The following is a 26,180-nucleotide window of genomic DNA, read 5'->3' on the forward strand; positions in this document are numbered from 1 at the left end:
GGCTTCCTGAGAACTACACCTTCGCCCGCCCCCAGGCGTCCTGCTCCCAAAACACGACATGCGCATGCGTCGCGCAACCGAACCTGCTGATTGGGCACAGGGGCGGGACCGCCCCGCCCCATCGCGCCGTCCGCCTGAGCGCGCAATTGGCCGTTTCGCCGTGTCAATCAACCGGTCAAGCTGGGCTGAACGGGGGAGGCGCCGCCCCTTTTCCCTTCCCTAACGGTCATGGCGACGCTGGCGGCGGCGAGGAGCGTTTGCCGGCTCTGGAGCGGGGCGCTGCGCTCGGCCAAACACCTGCCGCCTTTACCTGAGGTGAGCAGAGCCGCCGCCGCCGAGCGCAGACAGTGGTATTCAGTCAGCAATCTGTCCGTCCACGAGAGGATCGAGAGGAAGCGTCAAAGGGCGATACTCGGAGGAGGTCAACATCGAATAGATGCTCAACACAAGAGGGTAAGTTTGAGGTGTTGTGCGATTTTTTTTTTGGGGGGGGTTGTGGGGTGTGTGGGGGGGGGGGTGGGGGGGGGGGTGTGAGGGGGTGTGGGTGGGGTGTGTGTGTGTGTGGGGGGGGGGTGTGGGGGGGGGTGGGGGTGGTGTGGGTTGTGGGGGGTGTGTGTGGGGGGGGGGGGGGGGTGGGGGGGGGTGTGTGGGGGGGTGTGTGTGTGGGTGTGTGTGGGGGGGGGGGGGGTGTGGGGTTGTGGGGGGTGTGTGTGGGGTTGTGGGGGGTGTGTGTGGGGGTGGGGGGGGTGTGTGGGGGTGTGTGTGTGTGGGTGGGGTTGTGGGGGGTGTGTGTGGGGTTGTGGGGGGTGTGTGTGGGGGTTGTGGGGGGTGTGTGTGGGTTGTGGGGGTGTGTGTGTGGGGTTGTGGGGGTGGTGGTGTGTGTGGGGTTGTGGGGGGTGTGTGTGGGGTGGGGGGTGTGTGGGGTTGTGGGGGTGTGTGGGGTTGTGGGGGGGTGTGTGGGGGGGGGGGGGTGTGTGGGGGTTGGGGGGGGGTCAGGTACTAACTGAGGTCACATCATTTGATCTTAAGACTCTCCTGTCCTCCCTCCTCCCTCCTCCCTGGTCAGTGGAGCTGTGGTGGTTGGCCAAGGTCTGTCTTGTCTTCTCCTCTGGTGTGTGTGGGGGGGGGAATGGGGGGAGTGGGGGATGGGGGCAGTGGGTGGTGGGGGGGATGGGGGGGGGTTCACACGGTGGCCAAGATTCCCAGATACAAACTGATCGCAGGCTTCAAGCATTGCGACCCTGATCTCCCTCCCACCTCGGGCTCATCAGTGGGTCGTCAATGTCACCCAAACCCCCCCATTCCCCATCCGTTTGTCACACACACATCACAACACATCACACACAACACATCACACACACACAATACACAACACCACACACACACAATACACACCACACAATACACAACACCACACAATACACAACACCACACACACACACAACACCACACACAACACCACACACAATACACAACACCACACACACACAATACACACCACACAATACACAACACCACACACACACAACACCACACACACACACCACACACACACAACACCACACACACACACACACAACACACAACACCACACACACACAACACACCACACACACACAACACACCACACCACACAATACACAACACCACACAATACACAACACCACACACACACAACACCACACACACACACAACACCACACACACACACAACACCACACACACACACAACACACACACACACACAACACCACACACACACACACAACACCACACACACACACAACACCACACACACACAACACCACACACACACAACACACAACACCACACAATACACAACACCACACACACACGACACCACACACACACAATACACACACCATACACACACACCACAACACACCATACACCACACACAATACACACCACACACACAACGCAACACACAACACCACACACAACAACAAAAAAGGTAACCAGGAGCATCTGATCAACAATGGCTACTGTGGGTGTCCACTGAAACTGCACCATATGGTGGTATTGAAAGTTATTTGTCATCTGTTCTTTTTTTTTTGGGGGGTGGGGGGGGAGGGGACAGTGAGTTCTCACGGCACAGATGGGCTTTGCCCTTCATGCCTCTGCTATGAAGGACATATTTGACATTCAGTGTGTGTGGGGGGGGGTGGGGGTGGAGAGAGAATTCGCAAATCCCCATCAGGTATTTTGTTGGCTCGTCCGAGATCTTTGCAATGATTTCCCCAGTGGACTTAAGCTACCCATTAATTATAGAAACTTCTTTGTGAATGTTCAAGGCTCACAGTCTTCTAGACCGATAAATTAATATGTCCATAACATTTTCGCAAGGCGTTGACTGGCTGCTGCTCTGCAGGGTCACTGGTGAAGCAGTTCAGTCATTTTAATTACATCTCTACAGGACGTTAAACCCAAAGTGTATCTATTATGACTCTGTGTGTACGAATTGGGTTGAGTTCTAACGTTTGCATTTATTTAAGAGTTTCGATCATTAAATTAAAAAGGAAAAATGTAATATTTGGTCGTGATGCTGCAGTCATTCTTGAAGTACTGTGCAGGCAGTTGTTCGGTATGGGGCTGTTTGCTTCTACTTGTTTAGTTTGAAGGATAAAGCAATTGGAAGCAAATGGTATGTATTATACATTTAAGACTGTTACTGCAGAAATAACAATGCTATTCTTCAATTGTAAAAGAATGGGTTGGATTGCATCCATGTTGGTATTGCTTTAACAAGTACATTTTGTTTACTAACACGTGAAAGGCACTATGGCACTATACTATCAACATTGTTACCCTTCCATAAGTGCTACCTCAGTCTGCTTGGATCCACAACAATAATAGGGAGAACATGTTCAGTTCAATAGGTTGTCTTTTTGTAATTCATTTTATTTTAAGTTCTTTTCCTACTGCATATCTACGCCACGTTAATCTCTCAAGCAGGAGGTCCCAGAACTGAATCAACGGTCCTGTATAACTGGCAACCAATTTAAAAAAAAAGAGCCTTTATGAATTCCAATGCACCAAATGGTTTCATCATTTCTGTGTGAAACAATTTTAAAAAATATTTTTAATGGTTATAGTAAAAGAAGCACTTTCAGATTGTTATTGTATTAGATTGAGTAATTCACCAAAATGGACCAGGTTCCTCCATTTCTAGGAAGAATCCTGATTATAGCGAGTGGCTTACAGTATGTATAGCAATGGCCAGCTAGTAATTTATGTTTGTGTTTACCCAGGGAAAGCTGACTGCCAGGGAACGTATCCAACTGCTTCTGGACACCGATTCTTTTGTGGAATATGACATGTTTGTGGAACACAGATGTTCAGATTTTGGAATGGCCACAGATGAAAATAAGGTAACAACATCTGGGGGGGGGGGGGGGGTTCTGATTCATCATCGAGCTTTTATTTACAAAACGTAGAGGACATTTGCTGTTGCAGGATTGTGAGTATCTGAATTCTGCTTGTTACTATTTGGAATGCAGGAGATTCGGCTTTGCATTTTGTAATAATAGATAAATCTCCTTCAGTTATCTGATGTGTTTGTGGAACGGTTTGACAAATTACTGTAGTAGGACCAATCCCTTCTGCACACTGCAGCAGCCACTTGCAGTACATGATGCAACTACGTTGAACGTATTTTTTGTTTACATTCTGCATTTGTGAGCATTCACATTCTCAGAAGCTATACACTCCAGGATACTTTCAAGTTTTTGATATTGTGTCTGTAATAACACTGAATAAAACGCACGTGGCAAGAATTAATTTGTAATCATTGCATTTAACTGAAAGCAGCCATTATCATGTTAATCTCCCAAGCAAAGGCTCCTCCCTGGATTCTGGTAAATAGAAAAATAGAAACATCCCTTGTAATTTTTTAAAATCATTTAGATTACAAATAAATTAATTCTATATTAAAGTGAGATTATTTTAGTGGATCATTTGACTTATTTGTTTTTAAGTAACTTAACATAAGAATGACAGTGGAGTTCACCACTCCTATTCAGTGTAGCTATGAATAAAGGACATTTTAAGTGTTATTCTCTCATTCTTAATCAAGTATGTCATCATCGATTAAATAGTACAACAACAACAACAACAAGATTCCATTTATAAAGCGCCTTTCACGTCAGGAGGACGTCCCAAGGCGCTGCACAGTTGGGTCATGACCCGAGCAGGGGGGAAATGGTCAGGGTGAGGGGAGGGAAGGGAGGGAGCGAGGAGGGGGGAAATGGTCAGGGTGAGGGGAGGGAAGGGAGGGAGCGAGGAGGGGGAAGAGAGTCGAGAGGGGAGCTGAAGGCTCGGTCAAAGAGTAAGGTTTTGAGACCGGCCTTGAAGGAGGAAAGGGAGGAAGCGGCGAAGGCACTGGGGGATGGAGTTCCAGAGCCTCGGGGCTGAGAGGCTGAAGGCCCGACCACCGATGGTAGGGCGGTTGGGGCGGGGGACGTGGAGCAGACCGGAGCCAGAGGAACGGAGGGTACGGGCAGGTAGGTAGGGGGATAGTAGGTCGGAGAGGTAGGAGGGAGCAAGGCCGTGAATGGCCTTGTAGGTGAGTATTTATCATTCTCATAGTAATTTATCATTTATCATAGTATTTATCATTCTAGAAGTTTATAAGAGTTGCCAAAATCCACATTTCTACTTATCATACTCTACGAATAACCATGAATGAAGCTTTGCACTTAGTTTGTACATTTAAAGGGGGGGAGCATTGTAACATAGCATGTTGTCCGGAGCTCAAATGTAACTGACACTGATTGGTGAAGCTTACTTAGCTGTCTCTGAATTATTACTGAATCAACAGTTTCACATAGCGGTGAGGATTGGGAGGAGGCAGAATTGATGGGGAAGAGTAAAGAAATCATTGTTTTGCATCTGGGAGTACATCTGCCCCGAGAGTACTTGATGGACACTTAAAATAACAGTTCCTCAGCACTCTACGTTTTTAATAGTTCTCCACTTTTTTTATGTTTTTGTCAATAATTTTATATTTTTCCTTCCCTTTGAGGAAATTGGTGTGATTGAATAGCCTTGTGTCATTCCTATGTAATGTTATTTTATATTATGAGAAATTACTTGGTTCTGTATTTGAATTCGCTTGGTTAACCCAATCTAACCTTGTTTTAGTTTACTGTTTACATTTTTCCATAGTTTCCCGGTGACAGTGTGGTGACTGGTCAGGGACGGATTAATGGCCGTCTAGTCTACATCTTCAGCCAGGTAATCAAATTTATTTTTCTTTGAAGCTCTTGTTAATAATTTTCTTTGAAAACCTGTTTAATTATTTGTGTTCTGGGTTGTGTAACGTTCATAAAAAATGCCCTTTTTTTCCTAAGCTATGACTTCCCTACTTTTCTAGTTCAAGTATAAATTCAAATCACAGCAGTGCACTTTCAAATGTACAATATTTTGCAAAGAAATAACTTATTTTTCCACCCCATTAGGGGAGATGCAAATATATATATATAGGAATTTTTTCTCGCGGTAGGTGAAGGAAAATAATCTGCAACAACCCCACGGGAGCTTTAGTGCATCTCCAAACCGCAGGCTGTAGAGTTACATTAGAAGAGGCAATGGAGCAGCTCTCGAGTTTAACAGTATGTAATTGAAAGTCATTTTTAGCTTAGAAAATACTGTACTACCCATTATTTAGATCTAATTTCTTATGAATTTGAGGTCTTCAAACTTTTTTTGTGGGCGGGGGGAGCTGTACTGTATTATTCATTAGGGGAGTTTAATTGAGTGTGTCAGTATCTATAATTGAATACCCAACCTGACTCTCTTTGTCTTTGTTTTATTTGTGTGGGAGTAATTGGAGTAGGTGAACGAGACAGCGTTTTGAGCGACACAACGAGTAGACTATATCTGGCCTCCTTCCCATGAGCTCAGTTGATAAAGGCATTGCTTGGTGTAGAACTAAGCCACAATGGCATGAGCAGTGCAAACAAATTTGAAGAATGACAATAATAATGGTAATTTCCAGTTTTTCCATTGTACCATTGGATTAGAGCAGTAAATGAAAATGTCTGGAGCAGTAAACCAAGGTTGGAACTGTAGGTTACTACTCAAATAGTGATATCTCCCTCAGTACTTTAGTTTGTTTTCCTTACAGCTCTGATTTATTCATAATGATATGATCTTTCTGACATCTTAGACCTTGGAGATTTAAAGAAGAAAAAAAATTGCTCTCTGAGGATTCATTAAATTTCCAAGCATTTTTTGGCAGCAAATCTTCATAGAGAAATAGGAGAGATCATACGAAAAACTTTGTGTGGGTTAAACATGTGAACATTTTTTTGAACTACAGGAAATATTTTGCAGACTGATTTGGTTAACTGATAATTTGGATAACATTAGATGGGAATTCTGCTGCTAGCTTCAAATTCCAGGTTCTATTTTAATTTGGAGAAATAAATGGGTGTATAAGGTGTGCAAATATTAAGTATTTGTAGTTAAACTACAAGAAATTAAGGTCCTTATATTATGTAGTAATTAATATGGTTAAAATTCACGTACCTTGTTTCTTGAGTGTACGTACATTGTGTGTGAAATGTTCCAGAAATCAGAACTTATTCTTGTCTGGTTCACACAGTGAAAGACAAAAAAACTCTACATTATCATTTCTTCTTCGGCAGGATTTTACAGTATTTGGGGGAAGTTTGTCAGGCGCTCATGCTCAGAAGATCTGCAAGGTAAGAGATAAGAAGATCAATGTGCCAAATGAAGAACAAACAACTGGACATTCAATGATGTCTATTACATTATTGAACCTTCATTGTCATCGTGATAATAAAATTATTCCCAGCATTTGATGTAGTGGCTGCTGTGTTTGCAATCTGTGAAGTGTTTTGAGACATTCTCCTAACATGAAAAGCGGTATACCAAATGTAAGGATTATTATTATTATACAGCCTTATCTTGCCCTCAAAATCTCAAAACACTTCACATGGTTTTGAGATTTTGAGGGCAAGATAAGGCTGTAAAGCGTAGTGACTGTACATTTGTAGGAAGATGATATGCCATGCTAAATCCAGTCACAGATTGGATAGTTCACAGAAATGGTGGGTAGTTTTTTTAAAGTAGGAAGTTGACTATTAGAAGAACCTAAAAATCTTTGTGATGTAGCAGAATAGCAGTCTTGCCAAGTTGCATGTAGTCGATTACATTACAGTGATAAACTTGGGCCTTTTTGGTCGACTAGTTTATAATTTTGTATGGTTTCAGTTTTCCAAGATACTGAACAAACTCAAGTAAATCTCTTTCTCATTTTTGTGCTCAAAGTGACTTTTCCCAAACTTTGGCCTAGTTCCCAGGCTGCTGTAAGATGCCAACTCTCATTACAGTGAATGTAGACACTTCACAACACATACATACTGCCTTTTTTTTGGTATCATAAGGTACCAATCAGTGGGCAAGGAGGGAAGGTAACTCATGTTAGATGACTTTTTGTAACAGGCAAGATATATAGTTATGACAGACATGGGTTGGGGAGTACTTTGAACAGAAAATCTTCCTACTCTTGACTTTTTTTCCTTTAATGATTATTTTCTGTGATCTGTTGCGTCCTGTGAAGTTTCTCTTTGTACTCCCAAGTTAATTGCTTTCTGCATGAGCACAATTTCGGAGTAGAAGAGGAAGGGAATATTTTAAGTGTAAATTTTAAATGCATTATTAATTGGTTTGGTGCTTTTCCAGATTATGGACCAGGCTCTGTTGGTTGGAGCTCCTGTTATTGGACTGAATGACTCTGGAGGAGCACGTATTCAGGAAGGAGTGGAATCTCTTGCTGGCTATGCTGACATTTTCTTGGTAAGATTGTAGTGCCTAAGAGAATTTAATAGATGCATTTATTTTAAATAACACATTCACATACACTGCAGCATTTCCACTGAACCCAATAATGATGAGGGTTTTGTTTTTATGTGTTGCAGAGAAATGTACTGGCTTCAGGAGTCATCCCACAGATCTCTCTTATAATGGGCCCGTGTGCTGGTGGTGCTGTCTATTCACCTGCCTTAACTGACTTTACATTCATGGTGAAGGTAATGGACAGAAATTTGTCGCTCAGGTAAACGGGAATTTGACCATTAGTGGTTTCCAGTGAAAAGTGAATAGTGAGTTGACCTCATTACTGAGGTGTCTAAGGCGAGAATCTATTGTATTCTGTATGTGAGCATTGTTTAGAATTTTCCTGAGTCGTGATGGAAAGCCTCAAAATGTCACTTGATGGAGATTAGAATAGATGATGTGGGGGTTGTAAGGCACTATACTGTTTCTCAGTAATTGATCACATTCACTTGCTTGATTTTATTACCAGCTGCTGTCATATTTGTATTGCCTTTTCACTATATATTTACAATGTTTTTTTAACTGCAGGACACTTCTTACCTGTTCATCACTGGCCCTGATGTGGTGAAATCTGTTACAAATGAAAACGTGACCCAAGAAGACCTTGGCGGTGCTAAGACCCACACTGCAGTCTCAGGTTAGCAGACAGTGTCCATTTACATTTAGAAAAGATTCTTTATTAAGTGCAGATTTGTACCCTGTATCACAGTAACATGATCGTGGGTAACCTGTATTTCTGATCAATTAGATTCTGGTTTACACTTTGAGGTTAGTGAAAATGGAAAGAGCCTTAGCAAATCTAACCAAATGTATAATTATTTGCAATGATACTATTTTAACAGAAACAGGTAATTGCTAAAATGTATGTAATAATAGATGCTCCTTCTTGCCCCTCCCCCATTGCGACGAGTAAAGAATGAACCGGCTGCTTATTTTCTTCATAAGGGATCGATTTTCTGATGATTGCAACCCGTGTTGTTTTTTTTTCCCCAGGTGTTGCACACCGAGCTTTTGAAAATGATGTTGATGCTTTATTGAACCTGAGAGAGTTCTTTAACTATATACCTCTTAATAACCGGGATCCAGCTCCGATCAGAGAATGTCATGACCCATTGTGAGTGAAAGCACTTCACATCTTCCAAGATCTCAGTGTCTTACTGAACCGTCCACAGTTTTGTGAGGTTGCTTTAACATGCTGATGTAAAGTTTTATATGTTACATTGATTTATCAAAGTATGTCACCCAGAAAACAAAATATAAACACCCCTCACTAAGTCTGCTGTAAGTTTGATCTATTACTATGTAAATACTCAGCAATGGTGAGCTAGATGTGAGATGCAGACTTTGAAAAAAAATCTACTTGTCCCAGTTTGCACAATATTATCTCTTAACAGACACAAAAGACAAGTTTATTAAGTCTGCTCTGAAATGTTCAGAGATGATAATAATCCCTCCAAAACAAAACAATAATAAATTGGTCATTTTCAATCCACGACTGTTTGTGGGACGCTGCTGTGCGCAATTGGCTGCCGCGTTTCGCCCACAAATATACAGTCAATTCACTTCACAGTGTATTCTGTGAAGCGCTTCGAGACGTCGAGAAGACGTGAAAAACTCTACATCAAATGCGAGGATTATTATTATGGTACTTCATGGTTCTTTGCAACAAGTAAGAATTGCGTGTAAACCTTTTTTTTTTACCATAGGTTGGTGTCTATACTCTGAGGTAAAAAAAAAACCTATCCGGATCATATCGGCCTTAACATTTTCCTTCCAATATAAAACGTTTTATGCGTTAAGTTTACCGGTAGAGGTTTTCAGCAAATGGATAGGTGCAGAGAAAGTCTGCCCTCCAGTGGCTGTTTAGAGAATCCCACCCCTGTTTGTGTCCTCTCGCTTCATTGCTGCAATGGACACGAGGCCCTCCAGTGGCCACATGGAGTTGTACATTCTGAAAAAAACATCAGTGATTGCGGTAGTCATTTTTTATAGAAGGGGAACTCACATTTAACTCGCATTCAAAAACAATATTTATCGTAAAAATGTAAAATATCAAATATTGTGTTGCAAATTGCCACCTTATTTTCAAATATCCATTTTATAGTATGGTTCCAGCCCTGATATATTTACACAAAACAGTTGACAAACTGTAAGAAAACTAACATTCAGCTTTGCCTTTATATCTGTAAAGCGACCGTTTGGTGCCTGGATTGGATACCATAGTTCCCTTAGAATCTACAAAGGCGTATGATATGTTGGATATTATTCGTGAAGTAAGTACGATTTTTTAATTGCTTTGTAAACATTGCTCTGAGACCAGCGTTAAAATTGCTTTAGAAAGAATGGTGTGAAATATCAGCACAGTTCTTCTTTCTGAAGTGCTGGCGTGAAGTATTCAAATATAAATACGATTGTTTGTTTCAATACAGTTCAATTTTCTAAAACCACCACCCAACTTGCCTGTGCTTTAGATTGTGGACGAAAGGGACTTTTTTGAAATCATGCCCAACTATGCAAAGAACATCATCGTGGGTTTTGCCAGGATGAATGGACGAACCGTGGGAATCATCGGTAACCAACCTAAAGTGGCTTCGGGTGAGTTGCTGAATTTTTTTGGTGTTACTGAAGCTTAAAAATCTGATTTGTAAAAAAAAAGCTGATTTGTGTTTGGATTTTTCAGGTTGTCTGGACATCAATTCTTCAGTAAAAGGAGCTCGATTTGTGCGATTCTGTGATGCCTTCAATATACCGATCATGACATTTGTGGACGTCCCTGGTTTTCTACCAGGTAACAATATTTACAGTTTGAATTCAACGACCACTTTTCTCTATTTCAATTGTTAAATTTAATCGGTGTAATCTCTGTGTCTATGTGTATGTCTGTACCTGTTCTGCTGCTCTTGATAGTGCACTATTGGCCAATTGAACACTTTTGACTTGATAACCACTTAGTTCAAATTACCCTGAATAAAAGCTAAAGACCATGTAATGGACAATTTGGAAGTAAGTTAGTGAGTATTATATTGCTTTTAATCACAGTGAAAGATATCGTTGTATTTAATGCACTGATTCCAGTCCTTAGCCCTGATTTTTATTATTTCAGTTACAAATTAAACACAAGTTTAAGTATGAATATTTTCATGTACTTACATGTTTTCTCTAATGGAGAGAGATTGTTCAAAAGCCTTTTTATTTGATGGCAATTTGTCTGCCTCAGAATTGCTGTCTCTGCTTACTCAGTCACACAATGGAGAACAGAAACCAATCATGGAGCCTGTGAACTAACTCACCAGTGGAATTCTATCACCTGAAAGTTTTTCATTAATCATTGAAAGATTGCTGTTTTGCAGGCACCAGCTGTTGCCAGTATACCTGAAAAGTGAGCCAGAGACCTCCAGTAAATAGTAACCCACTATTGTTCCGTTTTAGGAGATACCTGTGTACAGCCAATGTAACTTTGTATGTTACTGTTCTTTGTAATTTCTCAAAGTATTTTCTTGCACTTTCCTCTGCCCTACTCTTCAATCAATTTGTGTTTTCCTTCCAATTGATATATTCCACAATGTGTTTTAATTAATCAGGAACGAGCCAGGAGTATGGTGGAATCATCAGACATGGTGCGAAGTTATTGTATGCGTTTGCTGAGGCTACTGTGCCTAAGATTACAGTGATTACACGGAAGGTAGGAGCAGGCAGTGTAGTCTGATAGTCTTGAAATAAGATGATGCATTTGATAGTCTGTGGTGTTATCTGTAATACGTTTAAAAATTGTGATATGTCAGCCGCTGATCCCTAATAATGCATAATCTATTAATCAGATTCATTGCTTTGCTATCTGTTCCTACATTAGTGTGTTTTAGGTATGTATAAGGCAATAATGGAGTCCTGTAGCTCAGTGGTTAGAGCACTCGCTTTACAAGCGAAAGACCTGAGTTCAATTCCAGGCAGGTCAGGGCGAAACCTTGGGCAAGTTTCCTTACTCCACACAGAGCCTAATAATAATCCCTCCAAAACCAAAAACAATAATAAATTGGTCATTTTCAATCTACGACTGTTTGTGGGACATTGCTGTGCGCAATTGGCTGCCGCGTTCGCCCTCAAATATACAGTCAATTCACTTTACAGTATATTCTGTAAAGCGCTTTGGGATGTCCTCCCAACGTGAAAAGCGCTATATCAAATGCAAGGATTATTATTATTATTATAATAATAATCCAGTGGTGTATTGGTAACTGATGCAAGGGACTTCTGAATGGTGAAATCCAGTAAATTTTACACCTTGTTATTTTTCTAAAACAAATTGTTTCAATTCATAAACTGTGCTTGGCAGGCATACGGTGGTGCATACGACGTAATGAGCTCCAAGCACTTACGAGGTGATTTGAACTACGCTTGGCCTACAGCTGAAGTTGCGGTTATGGGAGCTAAAGTAAGTTATCGCTAAAGTAAGTTATCGCTGTAATTGTTACATTCTGATTGTGGGGTTTATTAGTTTGTTGGATTTAAGTTTCATTATACGAAGGCAAGATTGGTGTTGCTGAAAATGTGTGATGGGTTGTTTCAGGGCTTTAATGTCAAGAAAAAATAAACAGTGACTGCAATTGACAGTGCTTTATGTATGTGTACGGTTTGATTGATAGATGAGGTAGATGCAGTATAAATTGATGATTTACTCCGAGCCACGTGCATTCTTTCTGTGTTGCGGTTTGATGATTGAGTCTGATCCTGTGGGTTAAGGTTTTATTATGGATACATTTTTGACTTCATTTGTTTGGTTTATTTTGAACTTTTTCCCATTATGTTAGGGTGCTGTACAGATCATCTTTAAAGGAAACCACAGCAAAGAGGCGGCAGAGGCAGAATATGTGGAGACTTTTGCAAATCCATTCCCAGCAGCAATACGAGGCAAGTGGTTTACATGAACATCTTTTTCTCTTTACGTGGTTCAAAACTAGGTGGAAACCGTGTCACATAGTGCTCTTCAAACTTTAGGAACGCCCAGTCAGTCCACTATAGTCTCTGCTGATCTTGTGCAATATTGTTTCAGGGAAGATGTGTTGTGTTCTGTACGCTCTTAAAAAAGCTTTTTATACATTTCGTTAATAGTTTACCATTGAATATACTCGAGATGGATTACATTCCAGTAGGCTACATGAATCACTTTAAATCCCCCCCCCCCCCTGCTTCGGTGTGATCAATACGTCAAGGAATGTTATTCTTGGATTAGCTTGTGCATCCAGATGGATCGAAGTAACTGTCTGAGGCTTGTTCTAACTGATCACTTTTGTTCATTGACCCCACAGGTTTTGTCGATGACATAATTCAACCATCATCCACTCGAATGCGTATTTGCAGAGACCTGGAAATGTTGGCTAACAAGAAATTGAACAACCCCTGGAAAAAACATGGCAATATCCCCTTGTAATAAGTTTGAAAATAGGACTCCTAAAACAATGCAATTTTATTAGATTTCTTAACCTAAAAATGCCTGAATGCACCCATCATTCAAGAAAAAAACAGCTTTTTTTAAAACTATTTAGAATTGACTCAAATGCATCCTATGTTAATGAATGTCACTGAGCAATAAAAGGTGGGTAGCTGCCAGAAACACTTTGTTGAGAATGTTTGTCTATAGTGGTGTCCTCTGTACTACTTAAGGAGTTGATCCGAGTCAAAGTAAAACGTATGTTTAGGACCGAGAGTGCAAACAACATTATGGTTACATAAAAGAGATTGCGAAATGGATTTAAATATTAAATTTAATGGAGTCCAAGACTTAAAAACCATTTTTAACTCAATTGTATAGTAAAAATGTTAAGAGGATTTTTTTTCAACTAGTTTTTCACAGCCACATGTGACAGCTCAGCAACTCCCAAGAGGGTACGACAGCTAAGATCCAGTGTTTTATAAATTCCTTGTTATAGAGGGTCTGGGAAGATTTATTGTGTTGCACAAGGAGTTGGACACCTCATTCAAGGTGCTCTAAGTAAATGCGTTCAAAATTTAATACCAAAAGGACTCGACAGATTTTTTGAAACAGTTTATTAAAGGAAAGGTGAAGCATCAGCTTTAAAATGTACAAAAAGAAATTTTATACTGAAAATGTACAATTTACAGTATTACTAGTAAAACCAATCAAGGTAACACTCAAAATATAAAACGTATTAACTTCAAACTCAATTTCGAGCCCAGCATGGAGGTACCCAACATGAAACCACCGTTTCACATTCTGCTACAATACTGCCAAGACTTTAGGTTTAAATAGTTTACCGCACAGTGTAAGTTTCAATGCAGAGATGGTTCTAACCATGCAGTACCTAGCGATGCACCACTCAGTCCACAGAACTAGATCAGATCATTGACAGTTTAGTCTGAGAAGTACTGTACAAAACTAACCAATATCGCATATTTTCACGACTGCTTACTAACACTACCAAAAAGTCGACCTTTAAAATCAGATTTTCTGTTCATCTAAATTACTTAATGGTAGATTAGTAAATGACTCATATGACCTTAGAATTTAAAACCTAAAGTTACAACTACTTTTCAAAACGTGAGCAAAAGTTAAAATTTATTATGTAATATTCTTTCCATTTACTACAGTAGCTTTCAAATATTTTCAGCAAACAATTTCACTTGAGATTCTTTGATTAGTTTTTGTATTGTGAAATTTTGTGTCAAATAGTCAATTTCTATATAGGAGACTGCCCTTCCAGTTGAAATTGAGTGTTAAAAATGTAAAACCATAGTTCTCAAAATTAATTTCATTTCTGACACTAGCTGTAAGTATACAATTAGGTGGAAAAAAGTCATTAAAAGAAGAATTAAAATCTGAAGGTAAGCAATTTGACCAGAAGCAAGACAGATGGAACACACATTCTAGCACAGAAGGGTCAATCCTCCATTTAGTCGATTACTGAAATCTGTTTTGTATAAAATTAACATATCTGCAAAAGTACATTTAAACAATTTTGAAAGTCAAAAAGTGGGTATTGATCATGACTGTACACAAAGTCTGGAATCAAGGGCAACTGCTCATCAGAATTTAATTATGAAATGTGGTTTTGACCCAAATTTTACACCTTTAGGAGGGATACACTGATTTTTTTGGAACTGCTTTTTAAAAACAAGACATTGTGCCTTGATATGTTATCTGTTCATAAACACTTTGCAGCCAATTGTATTTCAGAAGACGATTTCCTAGCTCCCGAATTCCTGTCAAGTTCTGAGCATTAAAAGTAAAAGCAAAATGCACAGAGCTATTAAACATCTCAACTCTGCTGAAGTCGAACTTAAATCAGCTAATGAGTAGTCTTCACAGTAAATAAGGCAGCTTTTATTATGATAGGAAATAGCTTGCAGGAGCCATACAGATTTTAATAAGAAAAAACCTCTGGATTACTCGGTGTTACCAGTGATACGTGGCAGCAATGTCACATTTCTAACCCCGCCCCTCATTTATACATGTACTGTATAGAAGCTTTTCAATTGCTTTCCGTTTATCCTATCCCACCTTCTCAATAAAATTAATGCATACCACAAAGAAACCAAACTCCAGTGTGAGAAAATTGCCTTGCTCCTGACCTAATTTTTCAGCATTTTTTTTTGCCTTCTGAAAAATTTAAGCTTGAATTAAAAAACATAACATAAACTGCTGATCTCAAAACTTATCTTTTTATATTAAACTGTACAGCAGAAAAAAATTACAAAAACTCATAGGGAATTATTCTGTACGTTTGGTGTCAACTGCTGTATGTGCCACCCTATTTTTTTTTAAATATGCCTTCATGATTTCAATACAATTTATTCCTGGTTGATATATATAACTTTTTTTAAAATCCTACTGTTAGCACTCCCCAGCAGTGGTACAGTCTGTTTGTCAGATCATTTTGGGACGTAAGCCTTCCCAGGAAGATGCATTTTTTCGGTCCATAGGAACAGTCTGCATCAGCAACAGACCATTTATACTGCTTCCTCCTTCAGGTGTCCCCATTTATCATAATCAAATCTTCATCAAGTTTATCCTTTGATAAAAAATAAATCAGATCTTGAATATGTAAAATTTAGTTTAAAAGTTGCTGTCACAGTATTTTAGACCTTGGATTCTCTTTAGACGATGGAGTTCTTAAAAATATAAAACTTCCAGCAGCCTCTCAGAACATAGGCATTCCAAAACCCTGAGGGAAAGAAAATAAAAAGCACATGAGAAAATAATGTTCCCTTAGATTCACATGAAATATTCTGCATGACAAAAACTAAATTTACAAACCCACGTTACAAATGTACATTTCATTTAGAATTTCTTACATATATCAAAGCAGAGTAAGTACATTAGCTTCTGCAGCCAATAATTATTTTAAAAGAATAACAGAATTAACAGGTTTGCATTTACAAATAAGAGCTTTACATTTAGAAATTGTCACAATACAAAACGGGTAGCCTTGGTTTTTTTTTAAATTGGAGTGGGGAGTGGAAGATGAATTATCTCTCACTTCATCTCCTAACATCAGTATTAAAAACAGAATTTAAGAGTAGGTTTTTTAAGTGTCTAAAAAGGAAAATATGAAGACTGAAAGTACTTTTCAGCTCTACCAAAATAATTACACACTTTGACCTAAAACAATCCCATTAGACAATTAACAACAGGTGCTGATCAACTTTGGGGGAAGTGAGAAGAGGGAGAATTTTGACTTAATATGTTTGGATGGAATAAACAAATTACACTGAAGTACATTAACAATGCAACAGCAACTTGAATAATAATCCTTGCATTTGATATAGCGCTTTTTACGTCTTCTCGACGTCTCAAAGCGCTTCACAGAATAGACTGTAAAGTGAATTGACCGTATACTTTGTGGGCAAAATATTATGTTAACATTAAACGAGGGAGATAAGTAAAGGGATAAAGCTCAACTAAATATTAGACAACTGAGACTATAAGTATTTAATCCTTTGAGGACATGGATAGCAATTCTGAACCTAATTATTCTTTTAAAAATAAATCATCCGTTTATTTGGAAAACACTTAGAATATAAATTTTCTGAGTTATTTATAATATATCCAATTCTATACGGTATTTGAGTCAAATTTACTTGCATGTCAAAATATTGTAAAGGGCATACTCAAAACGGTTAATTATTTATGATTATTTGACAATGAATCATAGATGAAGTATTCCTTGATACACACCGAATCATCTTCCATTATGGCAGTGGAGTCAAAGAAATCTGGTCTGAGTTCAGCTCGTTCACGTCTGTTCCGAGATGGAGGCTGCAAGAATAATTTTCTTGGTTATTAGAGTAGACTGGTCATTATTATTATTATACTGGTCAATCAAAACACAAGCAAGCATGGCACGAGGCAGCCTAGCAACTTCTTGCCTTCCATAGACCAAGCGCTGTGCAGTCTATTCAATGCAGCATTCAATTTAAATCCCAAGCAATATTTTGAAATAAGGAGTCGACTGTTTTAACTGAGATGTTGTTATATGAGATGTTATTAGATATGCACTACTCTATTGCAAAAAAAATCTTTTAATTTCAAGTCTCACTTCTGACCACATTTTGAAAAATTTGGTTCTGCGCTGACATTCTGGATCAAATAAAAAGGGGGCCAGCAAAAAGATAACAGTTAAGGCCGTCTGGTATAATAGCTTTTCGACCATTCAGACAAGAAGGTTATTATTTTTAAACAAATGGGTTATATATTGTTAGCATTTTACATCACAAGCAATTTAGACTATGAAATAAGACAAGCCAATCTTCCATCACTTGGTATGACAATGCACATTTCCTAATAGCTAAACTGACAAAGTAGGTGTAAAGTCACATCAAATTCAATACTGTGAACTCGGTTAATCTCATCATGGACTAAACAAACCTCTCACATTTCCATTTTAATGATCCTTAAATTTGAACTGGCAGCTGGTGCAAGTAGAAATTGATAGTCATAAAAAATGTATGCAAAGAAAATCCTAAGCCAGTGATGATTATTGCTTGCGGCACTCCATACTTTTAAACTGACACTACACTAGTTTGATGTTTACAATTTAGTGCATCATGTTTCTAACAATTCTAATTTATTTGATAAACACAGATCAGCACTGACCAGATCAATAACCATTGTATCTTCAAATTCCTCATTCATATCCTCCAGCTGACCCCTTGATGACATCATCACATCTTCAAAAATTGGTTCAGCATCATCTTCCATCAAACTGTGGCTACGGCTGCAACCAGAAAAATAGAATGATTACATAACAGCCAGGAAGCCAGCAATACAGACCATCCAAGTTTCTGTCTGTTATAGTTACTGCCACTACGTTTTAAAAGCTAAACAATCAACAGTGTGAAGCAATAATGCTTTTAAAAGCATTATTCTGATGTAAACAAAATTAGATTGATTAAAAATAGGCATTCCCATACAGGCTTGTAATTATTTATTCTAAAAAAAAGGACTAGTGAGGAACTAAGTACAGGGCAATCCTGTTATAACTGTGGGCTAGGTCCATAAGGTCAAATCCCCAAGCACAAAAATGTCCAATGTCCAGGTTGACAGATCACCGCTGACACGATTCCTCACGCCTTTCAGACAGCAAGCGCTGCTGATGTTATTTCCTGCCGTTATCCATGTGTAGAAACATCTACACGTCCCAATGTGGTATTTAAAGTCTCTGAAAAAGTAGGTTTTTAAACTTACACTGACTGCCTTACACCACCTCTGGCTTTTATATAGTTCATGGCCACCCTGTCCTTTCGGTGAGCCTCCTCCAGCTTGTGCTGGCCCAACCAAGACATCTGCATCTGAGGGCTAAAACACAGCAATAAACCTGATTAAATCAAATTCTGTATGAAAAGCACACATTGCCCAAGAATTTACAGATGGAATACAAGTCTCTCAAGAGGATGTTAAATTCATGCACCAATCCATACAATAACTCATTTTCACTACTTTAACTACTGAACTACAGGGAAGATTTGTCACCAGTAAAGTCTTTGCTTACTTCTGTACAAAATCAGATTCAGATCCTCGTTCGGATTCCTGATCCTCCATGTGTTCTGCTGCTTGTCGGGGATTTTCCCGCATGATTGTGGAGGTTAGCTGTGGTGCCTGCAAGACTCCTGGAGTCTGTATGCTATCATTCCTAGTCAACCATGAGCCATCCACACTCTCTTCTACAAAACCAAGAGAAATATCTTAAGCCTCATACAATTTACCTCCTGATTAAAGTTGAAGCTTCTTCTGAATTCAGATCGAACTTTTGAGAGGTTCAATTCTGAACTTGGGTTGTAAAATGGAAAATCAGTATTTCATGAATTCATTGTATAGGGAATAAAGAATAATTGCTTTTTATTAAAATATTCACATTTTACATATATAAAAAGCTAGTGATGAAGGAAAGAAAATATGCTAAATGACTGAAAATGTCAACTAAATCGGCAGCATCCTTTGAAAACGTTACTTACCATCTGTCCTCCTCTTGTTAAGTGGCGGACGCCCTTTCTTGCTGCGTACTGTGGAGGCTTTGCTACTGCTGCCTCCACTGATCACTGACATCCTGTCATCATCACCACCAGTAAGCAGCGAGTTGCGATAAGATATAAGAGGCAGCCAAATATCCTCTCTTCGTTCCATCATCTGCTCAGACATGAACTTCTCCAGGTATGCATGACTACACATCAAACATGTTAAGAGTTACACATTGCAAAACCATGTGCCACCGATTCAGATATATCGACAATGTATGGTGAAACGGTAACTCCAAAAGTAGATTTCTTTGCATAACAGGTTATGCATTTGTCAATGCATTCTCTCTCCCCAACACAGACTTATTTATCTTAAAATAAAAAATAAACATGGTTGAGTTACAAAAGTAAATTAAAGTATTGCCGGGTTCACCATATAATAATCTGCATTTTTATACCCACTATATTATTGATGAATGCAGTGGACAGTATAAGTCGAAGTAATAAAGCCCAATAAGGCTGAGTTACCTAATCTTAGTGACACTGACGATGGAAGTTCTGTAGTTATCTGCAGTCAGCCCAAGCTAAAAGGAAGCAGAAAGCCTAATTCCTGATTGCAATTTTCTTCACCAATATCTTTTACTTACACAGTCTTCTTGTCCTGGCGGAGAAGCTTGGAAGAGAATTCACCGAGAATCTCCAGGAAGGCAAGGTTTGGCGGAGGGAAGTCTGCTCCATTAGGATTCGGATATTTAAAAGCAAATTCTATGCCATCCCTGTTTGTTAGAAAACATAAATGTCTTTTATAGATTCTGTACTGTGCTAAGCTTTACAATGTATTCAATTCAATGACCACCTTATACAAAATAGTCCTTTTGATTCCAAGCTTATTCCAGTTTTAATTAAAATGCAATTTGAGGAATGTAAAGAGCATTAGACTTACAAGTTAAGAACCTGCATTCAAATGTCACCCTTCAGCAGTGCTTTAAGTGAAGAATAACTTGCCAACACATAAGGCACTTTAGATATTACAGCACTACTCACTTGTGTAAGGTAGCAACAGCTTCTCTCGTCTTAATTTGATCCAGACCAAATGTAAGAGCAAATCGGCGAGCGAGTTCTTTAATACCACTGACATGACCAGACGACCTGTCCAGATTAGGACCTTGTTCCTGGATGAGCTCATTAAAGAGCTAAAATATAATTACAGAATTTTAATCATCAATTAGTGTTTCACTTCGCACACATTTTCAAGTAAAGTGAATACAAGTATTTGTTGTTGAGCCAATCAAAGTCCTCACCTGTTGTAAACTGAGAATAAGTGTCTTGGCACATTGGATCTTGTCAATTTGTCTCGTTTTACTCAATGTCTCCTTAATGATATCTCCATAGTCATTGTAATACTAACAAAAAAAGAACACAAACAGAAGTATCACAGCCTGTTTCCTGAGTAAAATCCTCCTGTTGTCAATCATCCTCTATCAAAACGATACCACATTTAAGATACCTAGCATTCATCTTCCACTGACAGCAACATAAACAAAGGTTGTATCACAAAATGGAACTACTAGTTAATTCAATAGGCTTTTCACAAACTGTACAGATTAGCATTGACAACAAAAGTACCACCACATGCATTCAAGTTAATTACGTGGTTACTTTCCAACTAACTACGTTCTGCTTTTTTTCTGAAAACACACCTTCATGTAGTGCTTGAAAATGTCTGCAGCAGCATTCATATCCACCACATCATAAATGATAAGTTTGCAGAAACCTGCCAGGAGGTTCCTTCTTTTGTGCAATGCCTCAATCTTGTTTGCTTCATCTTCCTCGTCTCCTTCTGCAAAATACAAATAAACCATGTTTAAATATCTGCACTGATGATTACAGCAAAACTGTACTGAAGCAAGTGAAAAGTATTTAATATAGTGCATTGATAGGATGGACTCTCTCCTCCCCAACTCATATTTCAATTTAAATGATGTTAAATTTCTATTTTACCGTAAATGTATTGGTCCTTACCCATGCTCTGGTTCTCCTCATCTTGATCAATAAAAACATGATCCATTACAAAGCTGAGTAACTCAGCCTGTAACCCAGTATCTGGGTTGTAAACAAGAGGCTTGAGTCCATCCCTGCCACCAGTTGTCAGCTGGTGACTAAATATCATCAGGAGATCACAAAGCAGCATGAAGGCCTAGGATGCAACAAAATAACATTACTGGAAACACCAAGAGCACCTCTAAACAGTACTGAAAATTGAATGACTGTTAAGGATCAATATTTTAGAATTTATTCTAAGAATAATACATCTTAAAACTTTTATTTCTGCAGGTACCACAAATTTAAATGTTTGAACAAAAATATGTTCAGGATTCAAATGTAGCTTTTTCAGCAGCTTATTTGCTTGCTAGGAAACTAAAAAAAAATATTTATTTGAACAGTTGAACATTCTACTCATTAAATAACATTATGAGTACTTACTGGTAAAATAAAATGTTACAAGCATAATAGTTTTAAGAAACTCTCTACCTGTTCTTTGACAGAGGGGTTGACATTTGTCAAGCAGTGCTGACAGATGATGCAAAATGCTTTCAGTGTTTTTCTCAAACCAATTAGCTCCTCCTGAAAGACAGAACAGCATATTCAATGGATTGCAACTAAACTTAAGAGGCATCTATAGCAGAACTCCACACGCCTAATAATAATCCCTCCAAAAACCAAAAACAATAATAAATTGGTCATTTTCAATCTACGACTGTTTGTGGGACATTGCTGTGCACAATTGGCTGCCGCGTTCGCCCACAAATATACAGTCAATTCACTTTACAGTATATTCTGTGAAGCGCTTTGGGACGTCCTCCCGACGTGAAAAGCGCTATATCAAATGCAAGGATTATTATTATTATTATAACCACAATTCAATGATATGGAGAATTAAGGAAGATTCGCACTTCACTTTTACAAGGATTACATTGAATTTACATATTCCAGAGTTTCCACATCCATGCCATGACATGGTCTGCCTTCCCCCACTTCACAACATTGCCCACCTCCACCACTACCTCTCCCCTCGGGCTGCCGAGACCCTCATCCATGCTTTCCTTATATCCAGGCTTGACAATGCTAACTCCCTGCTCATCCAACTCTTCCCTCCACAAGCTGCAGATTATTCAGATCTCTGTAGTTCATGCCCACTCCCGCTTATGTCCTCACCTTAGTCGGGGAGCCTTCTGCTATCTTGACCAACTGCCAGAGAATTGAGTAGTGACAGCACTGTAGGGCTTGTACCACTATCTGCAGGAGTAAGATGAACAGAAAAGCCACTGTTTAAACACATAAAATACTACACATCACCTGATCGCAAAACCACTTCTAAAAACATTTGAAGTATTTCCTTCATTTATTCATCCACAAAAGCAAAATGCAAATGATATTATGGACCAAAAGTAGGTTGTTTTATAATGGCTTCTTACCTGTTCAGGCATGGATCCAAGCTCAATTCCACTCTTGAGAAGCCTATAGCAGTTTCCAAATAGTTCCCATTTTGTAAGATCATGAGCACTAGAATAAAAATAATGCTAATTATTGTGGAACTCTACTTTTTAAGCGTTTTTCCTCTTTAAATACACCAGCATTTTTCAAAGATACTCATTCAGTATTGTTAACGTTATTCAGAAGACCACACATTTATTGTTAGTTTTCACACTGAATAGTCTTCCCCATAACATGCACCTTCTCTGACATGGGGGAAGGAGGTAGAGACTTACTCTCACACCTCTACAGATGCAAGGTGGTGTTAAAGAGCAACAAATAGTATGAGTTTGGTGGCTCTCAGCTTTCCAGTACATCTCTCCAATGCGGCACAAATTGTCACAATTTCAGTTTGCAGAAGGTGCAACCTCCCTTCCCCACCCCTGAATCTCTTCCCTTCATAATTGAGGGGGAATACCTCAATTATTGATATTCCTCAATTAAATTAATGTGTGAATAAAGCATAGATTTGCACTTACTTGTGGAAGGCTGTTAATCTCTTCAAAGTAGAGAGTACATTATATATATCATCATCATCTGCTTCTTCTCCCTGTGATTTTACAGATGAAATTGTTGTAACAAGCTCATATAATACAGCCAAATAAAATTTGTATTAAAATTCATATTTATACATTAAACAATATATTCTTTTCCTCCAATTTTATCCCTTTATCCTGTGGAACTGCACGGAACTGTACTAAGTAATATTCAATGCCTTTGTGTTAGGCAGATAAGAAGAAATTCAACACAATTTTCAAACCACCATTGGTAAAAGTGCAAGGATTTATAGCAGACCTATTCACTGGGATTAAAAAAAACAAAGTCTTTACATTTCTACCACGGTGATCAAATTTAATTATTTTAAAGACTTTGAACTAACCTCCTGCAACAAGTCTTCAACTGACTGACTGAATCGATCTACCAGCTCATCAATCATCTGACTGCGAGCAATGTCCACTCGATTCTGGATTGTGTATTCTTCACTGCACAGGATGTTATATGTTTTACTGCACGATTCCAAGACATCCGACTCAATGTGCTTCTCAACAACAAACTTGATTTGTTTCAGCAATGAATCGAGATGCTGTAAGAAAGAAAACATATTGAGGCAAAATGGTATTTACATATATACAATAATTTAATAGTCAAGACTCAGTGCATTTTGATGCCGAAGCAATTTTATCTTTCTCCAATTATAACTGACAAAATACTGGAAATGTGTCACGGTTTATGCTATCCTATCTGAATCTGGAAATAAAATGACTGCTTTATAATTTAATCACATGCAACTATTCGGCATTACACATTCGAAGGTAGAATATTGGATAATTGTGGGCAATAAATACCTTTTCCATTCTGCCTGTACTGTAGAGTTCCAAGTCAAAATATTGAGGAATTTGCAACAGGTTTGCCACCTTTTCAGAATCAACTGAATACTACAACAGAGAAATATCAGAATTCAATGTCACTTTCACTGTAAAGCAAAGTGAGGCAATTGCCATCTGAACAATTACAGTTCATTACAGAACAATTAGAACATACTGCTCCGATACAAAGCAAAAGAGTTACCTTTCCCAATAACATAGGAAGTACCACGATAAACTGTTCTGTCAATTTAGTCCTGTCGTCAATCTGCGTTTTTCTCTCCTTTGCAGTTAAGACCTATAAAAAGTGTAGATGTCAAACACTGAAAGTACATTTAATTTAGCATCTACAGCTAATACATTTAGGTCTACAGGTGTGAAGTCAAATATGTAAGCCCATTCATATAAATAATAAGACCATAATCATTCCATTTGATATAACTCTTCTAACATCAAACCATCTCAAGCTACTTCACAGATACCCGATGTCATGCATGGACTTTTATGAGATGTACAGTCTCTGCTAGAGAAATATAACAAATGGAATAAGATCAGAAACGAAAATCTAGCAGACAGTATGGCTTTCTCAATATGAGTGGGCCAGAGAGTGTCACCATAAAAGTAAATTCACTCTATAAAAAATTGATAGAAGTTATAAAAAACATGAAATTCTAAATATTTCTATATACCTAAAATTCAGATCTTGTTTGAGGTAAACCAAAGATCCTTCTACTGTTTATTTAAGGTGAAGTACAACACTTACCCTTTTACCAGTTCCTCTTCCAACTGGAGGATGTGCCTCTGCAGCCTGACGAATTGTACAGACCATAAGCTCTATAAGTGCACTCTCCTGTCTTTCAGACATCCCTAATAAAAATCAAACCAGTTATACAATGCTTCTCTTGACCACCTGCATGAGTACCAGATAAAACTAAAGCACGTTGCTGAAACCAAAACAAATTACTTTTGTTTTGCAAATACAGAATTGTATCAATACACCTCGAGTATATGCCACAAACATGGTAAAAGGTTGCAATTTGTGCACAACTCCAGGTATTGATACGTTCCATTTCTTTTGTGGGTGAGCGGATACCTTGTAAAAGTTAGGTTAATTCTAAATTGCAAATTGGACAGGCGTCAATGTATCTTCCACTTTGCTTATTCAAGTTGCAAGTGCAGTGGTTATTTGCGACTGCCACGACAAAATCTGGAGAAATGCCCACCCTTCAATTTAGTCTCACTGATCCATATCGACTGGATGGAGCTCCTCCTTCTTCTGTGCCAGTATGAAGCACTACCGAGCATGTTGTGAGGAGTTTTATATTTTGTTCAGTTCACTGCAGTTTTGCACATATTTCATAAATCACTGGCATACTGCTTAACTCAAGTGAAAGTAAACATTACTTTGAAATGTGACCACAAAAACAGTTAACTGACCTATATTCGGGGAAGTTTTAACATGTACACTATTAAACAATGATTTGAATTATGACCAATCTACACCATCAGTGCAAGACTTTGCATTTTTGGTATTTCCTAAAGTTACCTTCCTCTCCTTGTATCGGTTCTTCCATCAGCAGTTCAGCCATACATTCCCAATCCTTCAGAAGTTCCTGGGAACTTTCCCACAGGCTGTCCACCAGGTAGGCTGCATGTTCATGCAACTGAAAGGTTACAATTTTAAGAACACAATGCATTACCCTCGTGCTAATTTAGAAATCATACCTTCAAAGGTTTATTTGTATTTCATTTATAAATCTAAACAGTTTATAATCAACATTACGCTTAATTGAAGGGAGATGCAGTAAAATATCGAGTGGGGCAAGGGAAGGAACAGAGGAATCTTAAAAAACACTGGCACCTCTTGCTAAAGTTCTTTGATCTTTGGACCACACAGCATTTTTCTATGCATCTCTCTGACGTCAGTTATCA

At 38.8% G+C, this 26,180-nt stretch overlaps 2 protein-coding genes across 5 annotated transcripts in view; one reads left to right on the forward strand and one right to left on the reverse strand.

The window, feature by feature from the left end:
- Positions 1-207: 207 nt before the first annotated feature.
- pccb (propionyl-CoA carboxylase subunit beta) lies at positions 208-13,487 on the forward strand (the record flags this gene model as incomplete). Its single annotated transcript, NM_001292679.1, is given in 15 exon segments — positions 208-453; positions 3,273-3,392; positions 5,188-5,256; positions 6,672-6,728; positions 7,732-7,845; positions 7,968-8,078; positions 8,413-8,521; positions 8,878-8,998; positions 10,076-10,157; positions 10,356-10,479; positions 10,565-10,672; positions 11,466-11,566; positions 12,215-12,313; positions 12,690-12,789; positions 13,188-13,487. Coding segments are annotated over 15 exon segments (1,662 nt in total). The 3' UTR covers positions 13,310-13,487.
- A 410-nt stretch (positions 13,488-13,897) lies between these two features.
- The window catches only part of stag1a (stromal antigen 1a), a 61,913-nt gene continuing 49,630 nt past the window's right edge, over positions 13,898-26,180 (reverse strand). For all 4 annotated transcript variants that reach the window (XM_042339099.1, XM_042339098.1, XM_042339100.1 and 1 more), the window contains 20 exons: positions 25,795-25,912; positions 25,012-25,115; positions 24,454-24,546; positions 24,231-24,320; positions 23,765-23,968; positions 23,364-23,434; positions 22,827-22,914; positions 22,567-22,647; positions 21,883-21,975; positions 21,373-21,547; positions 21,051-21,190; positions 20,652-20,753; positions 20,395-20,543; positions 19,998-20,126; positions 19,351-19,556; positions 18,888-19,059; positions 18,584-18,694; positions 17,993-18,113; positions 17,075-17,155; positions 13,898-16,061 (listed from right to left, as the gene is read on the reverse strand). In XM_042339099.1, the coding sequence (XP_042195033.1) occupies positions 16,038-16,061; positions 17,075-17,155; positions 17,993-18,113; positions 18,584-18,694; positions 18,888-19,059; positions 19,351-19,556; positions 19,998-20,126; positions 20,395-20,543; positions 20,652-20,753; positions 21,051-21,190; positions 21,373-21,547; positions 21,883-21,975; positions 22,567-22,647; positions 22,827-22,914; positions 23,364-23,434; positions 23,765-23,968; positions 24,231-24,320; positions 24,454-24,546; positions 25,012-25,115; positions 25,795-25,912 (2,352 nt within the window). In that variant the 3' untranslated portion in view covers positions 13,898-16,037. The remainder of the gene's footprint in view (positions 16,062-17,074; positions 17,156-17,992; positions 18,114-18,583; positions 18,695-18,887; positions 19,060-19,350; positions 19,557-19,997; positions 20,127-20,394; positions 20,544-20,651; positions 20,754-21,050; positions 21,191-21,372; positions 21,548-21,882; positions 21,976-22,566; positions 22,648-22,826; positions 22,915-23,363; positions 23,435-23,764; positions 23,969-24,230; positions 24,321-24,453; positions 24,547-25,011; positions 25,116-25,794; positions 25,913-26,180) is intronic.

This window comes from Callorhinchus milii, unplaced genomic scaffold, assembly GCF_018977255.1.
Source record: "Callorhinchus milii isolate IMCB2004 unplaced genomic scaffold, IMCB_Cmil_1.0 Scaffold11, whole genome shotgun sequence".
NCBI classification, from domain to species: domain Eukaryota; kingdom Metazoa; phylum Chordata; class Chondrichthyes; order Chimaeriformes; family Callorhinchidae; genus Callorhinchus; species Callorhinchus milii.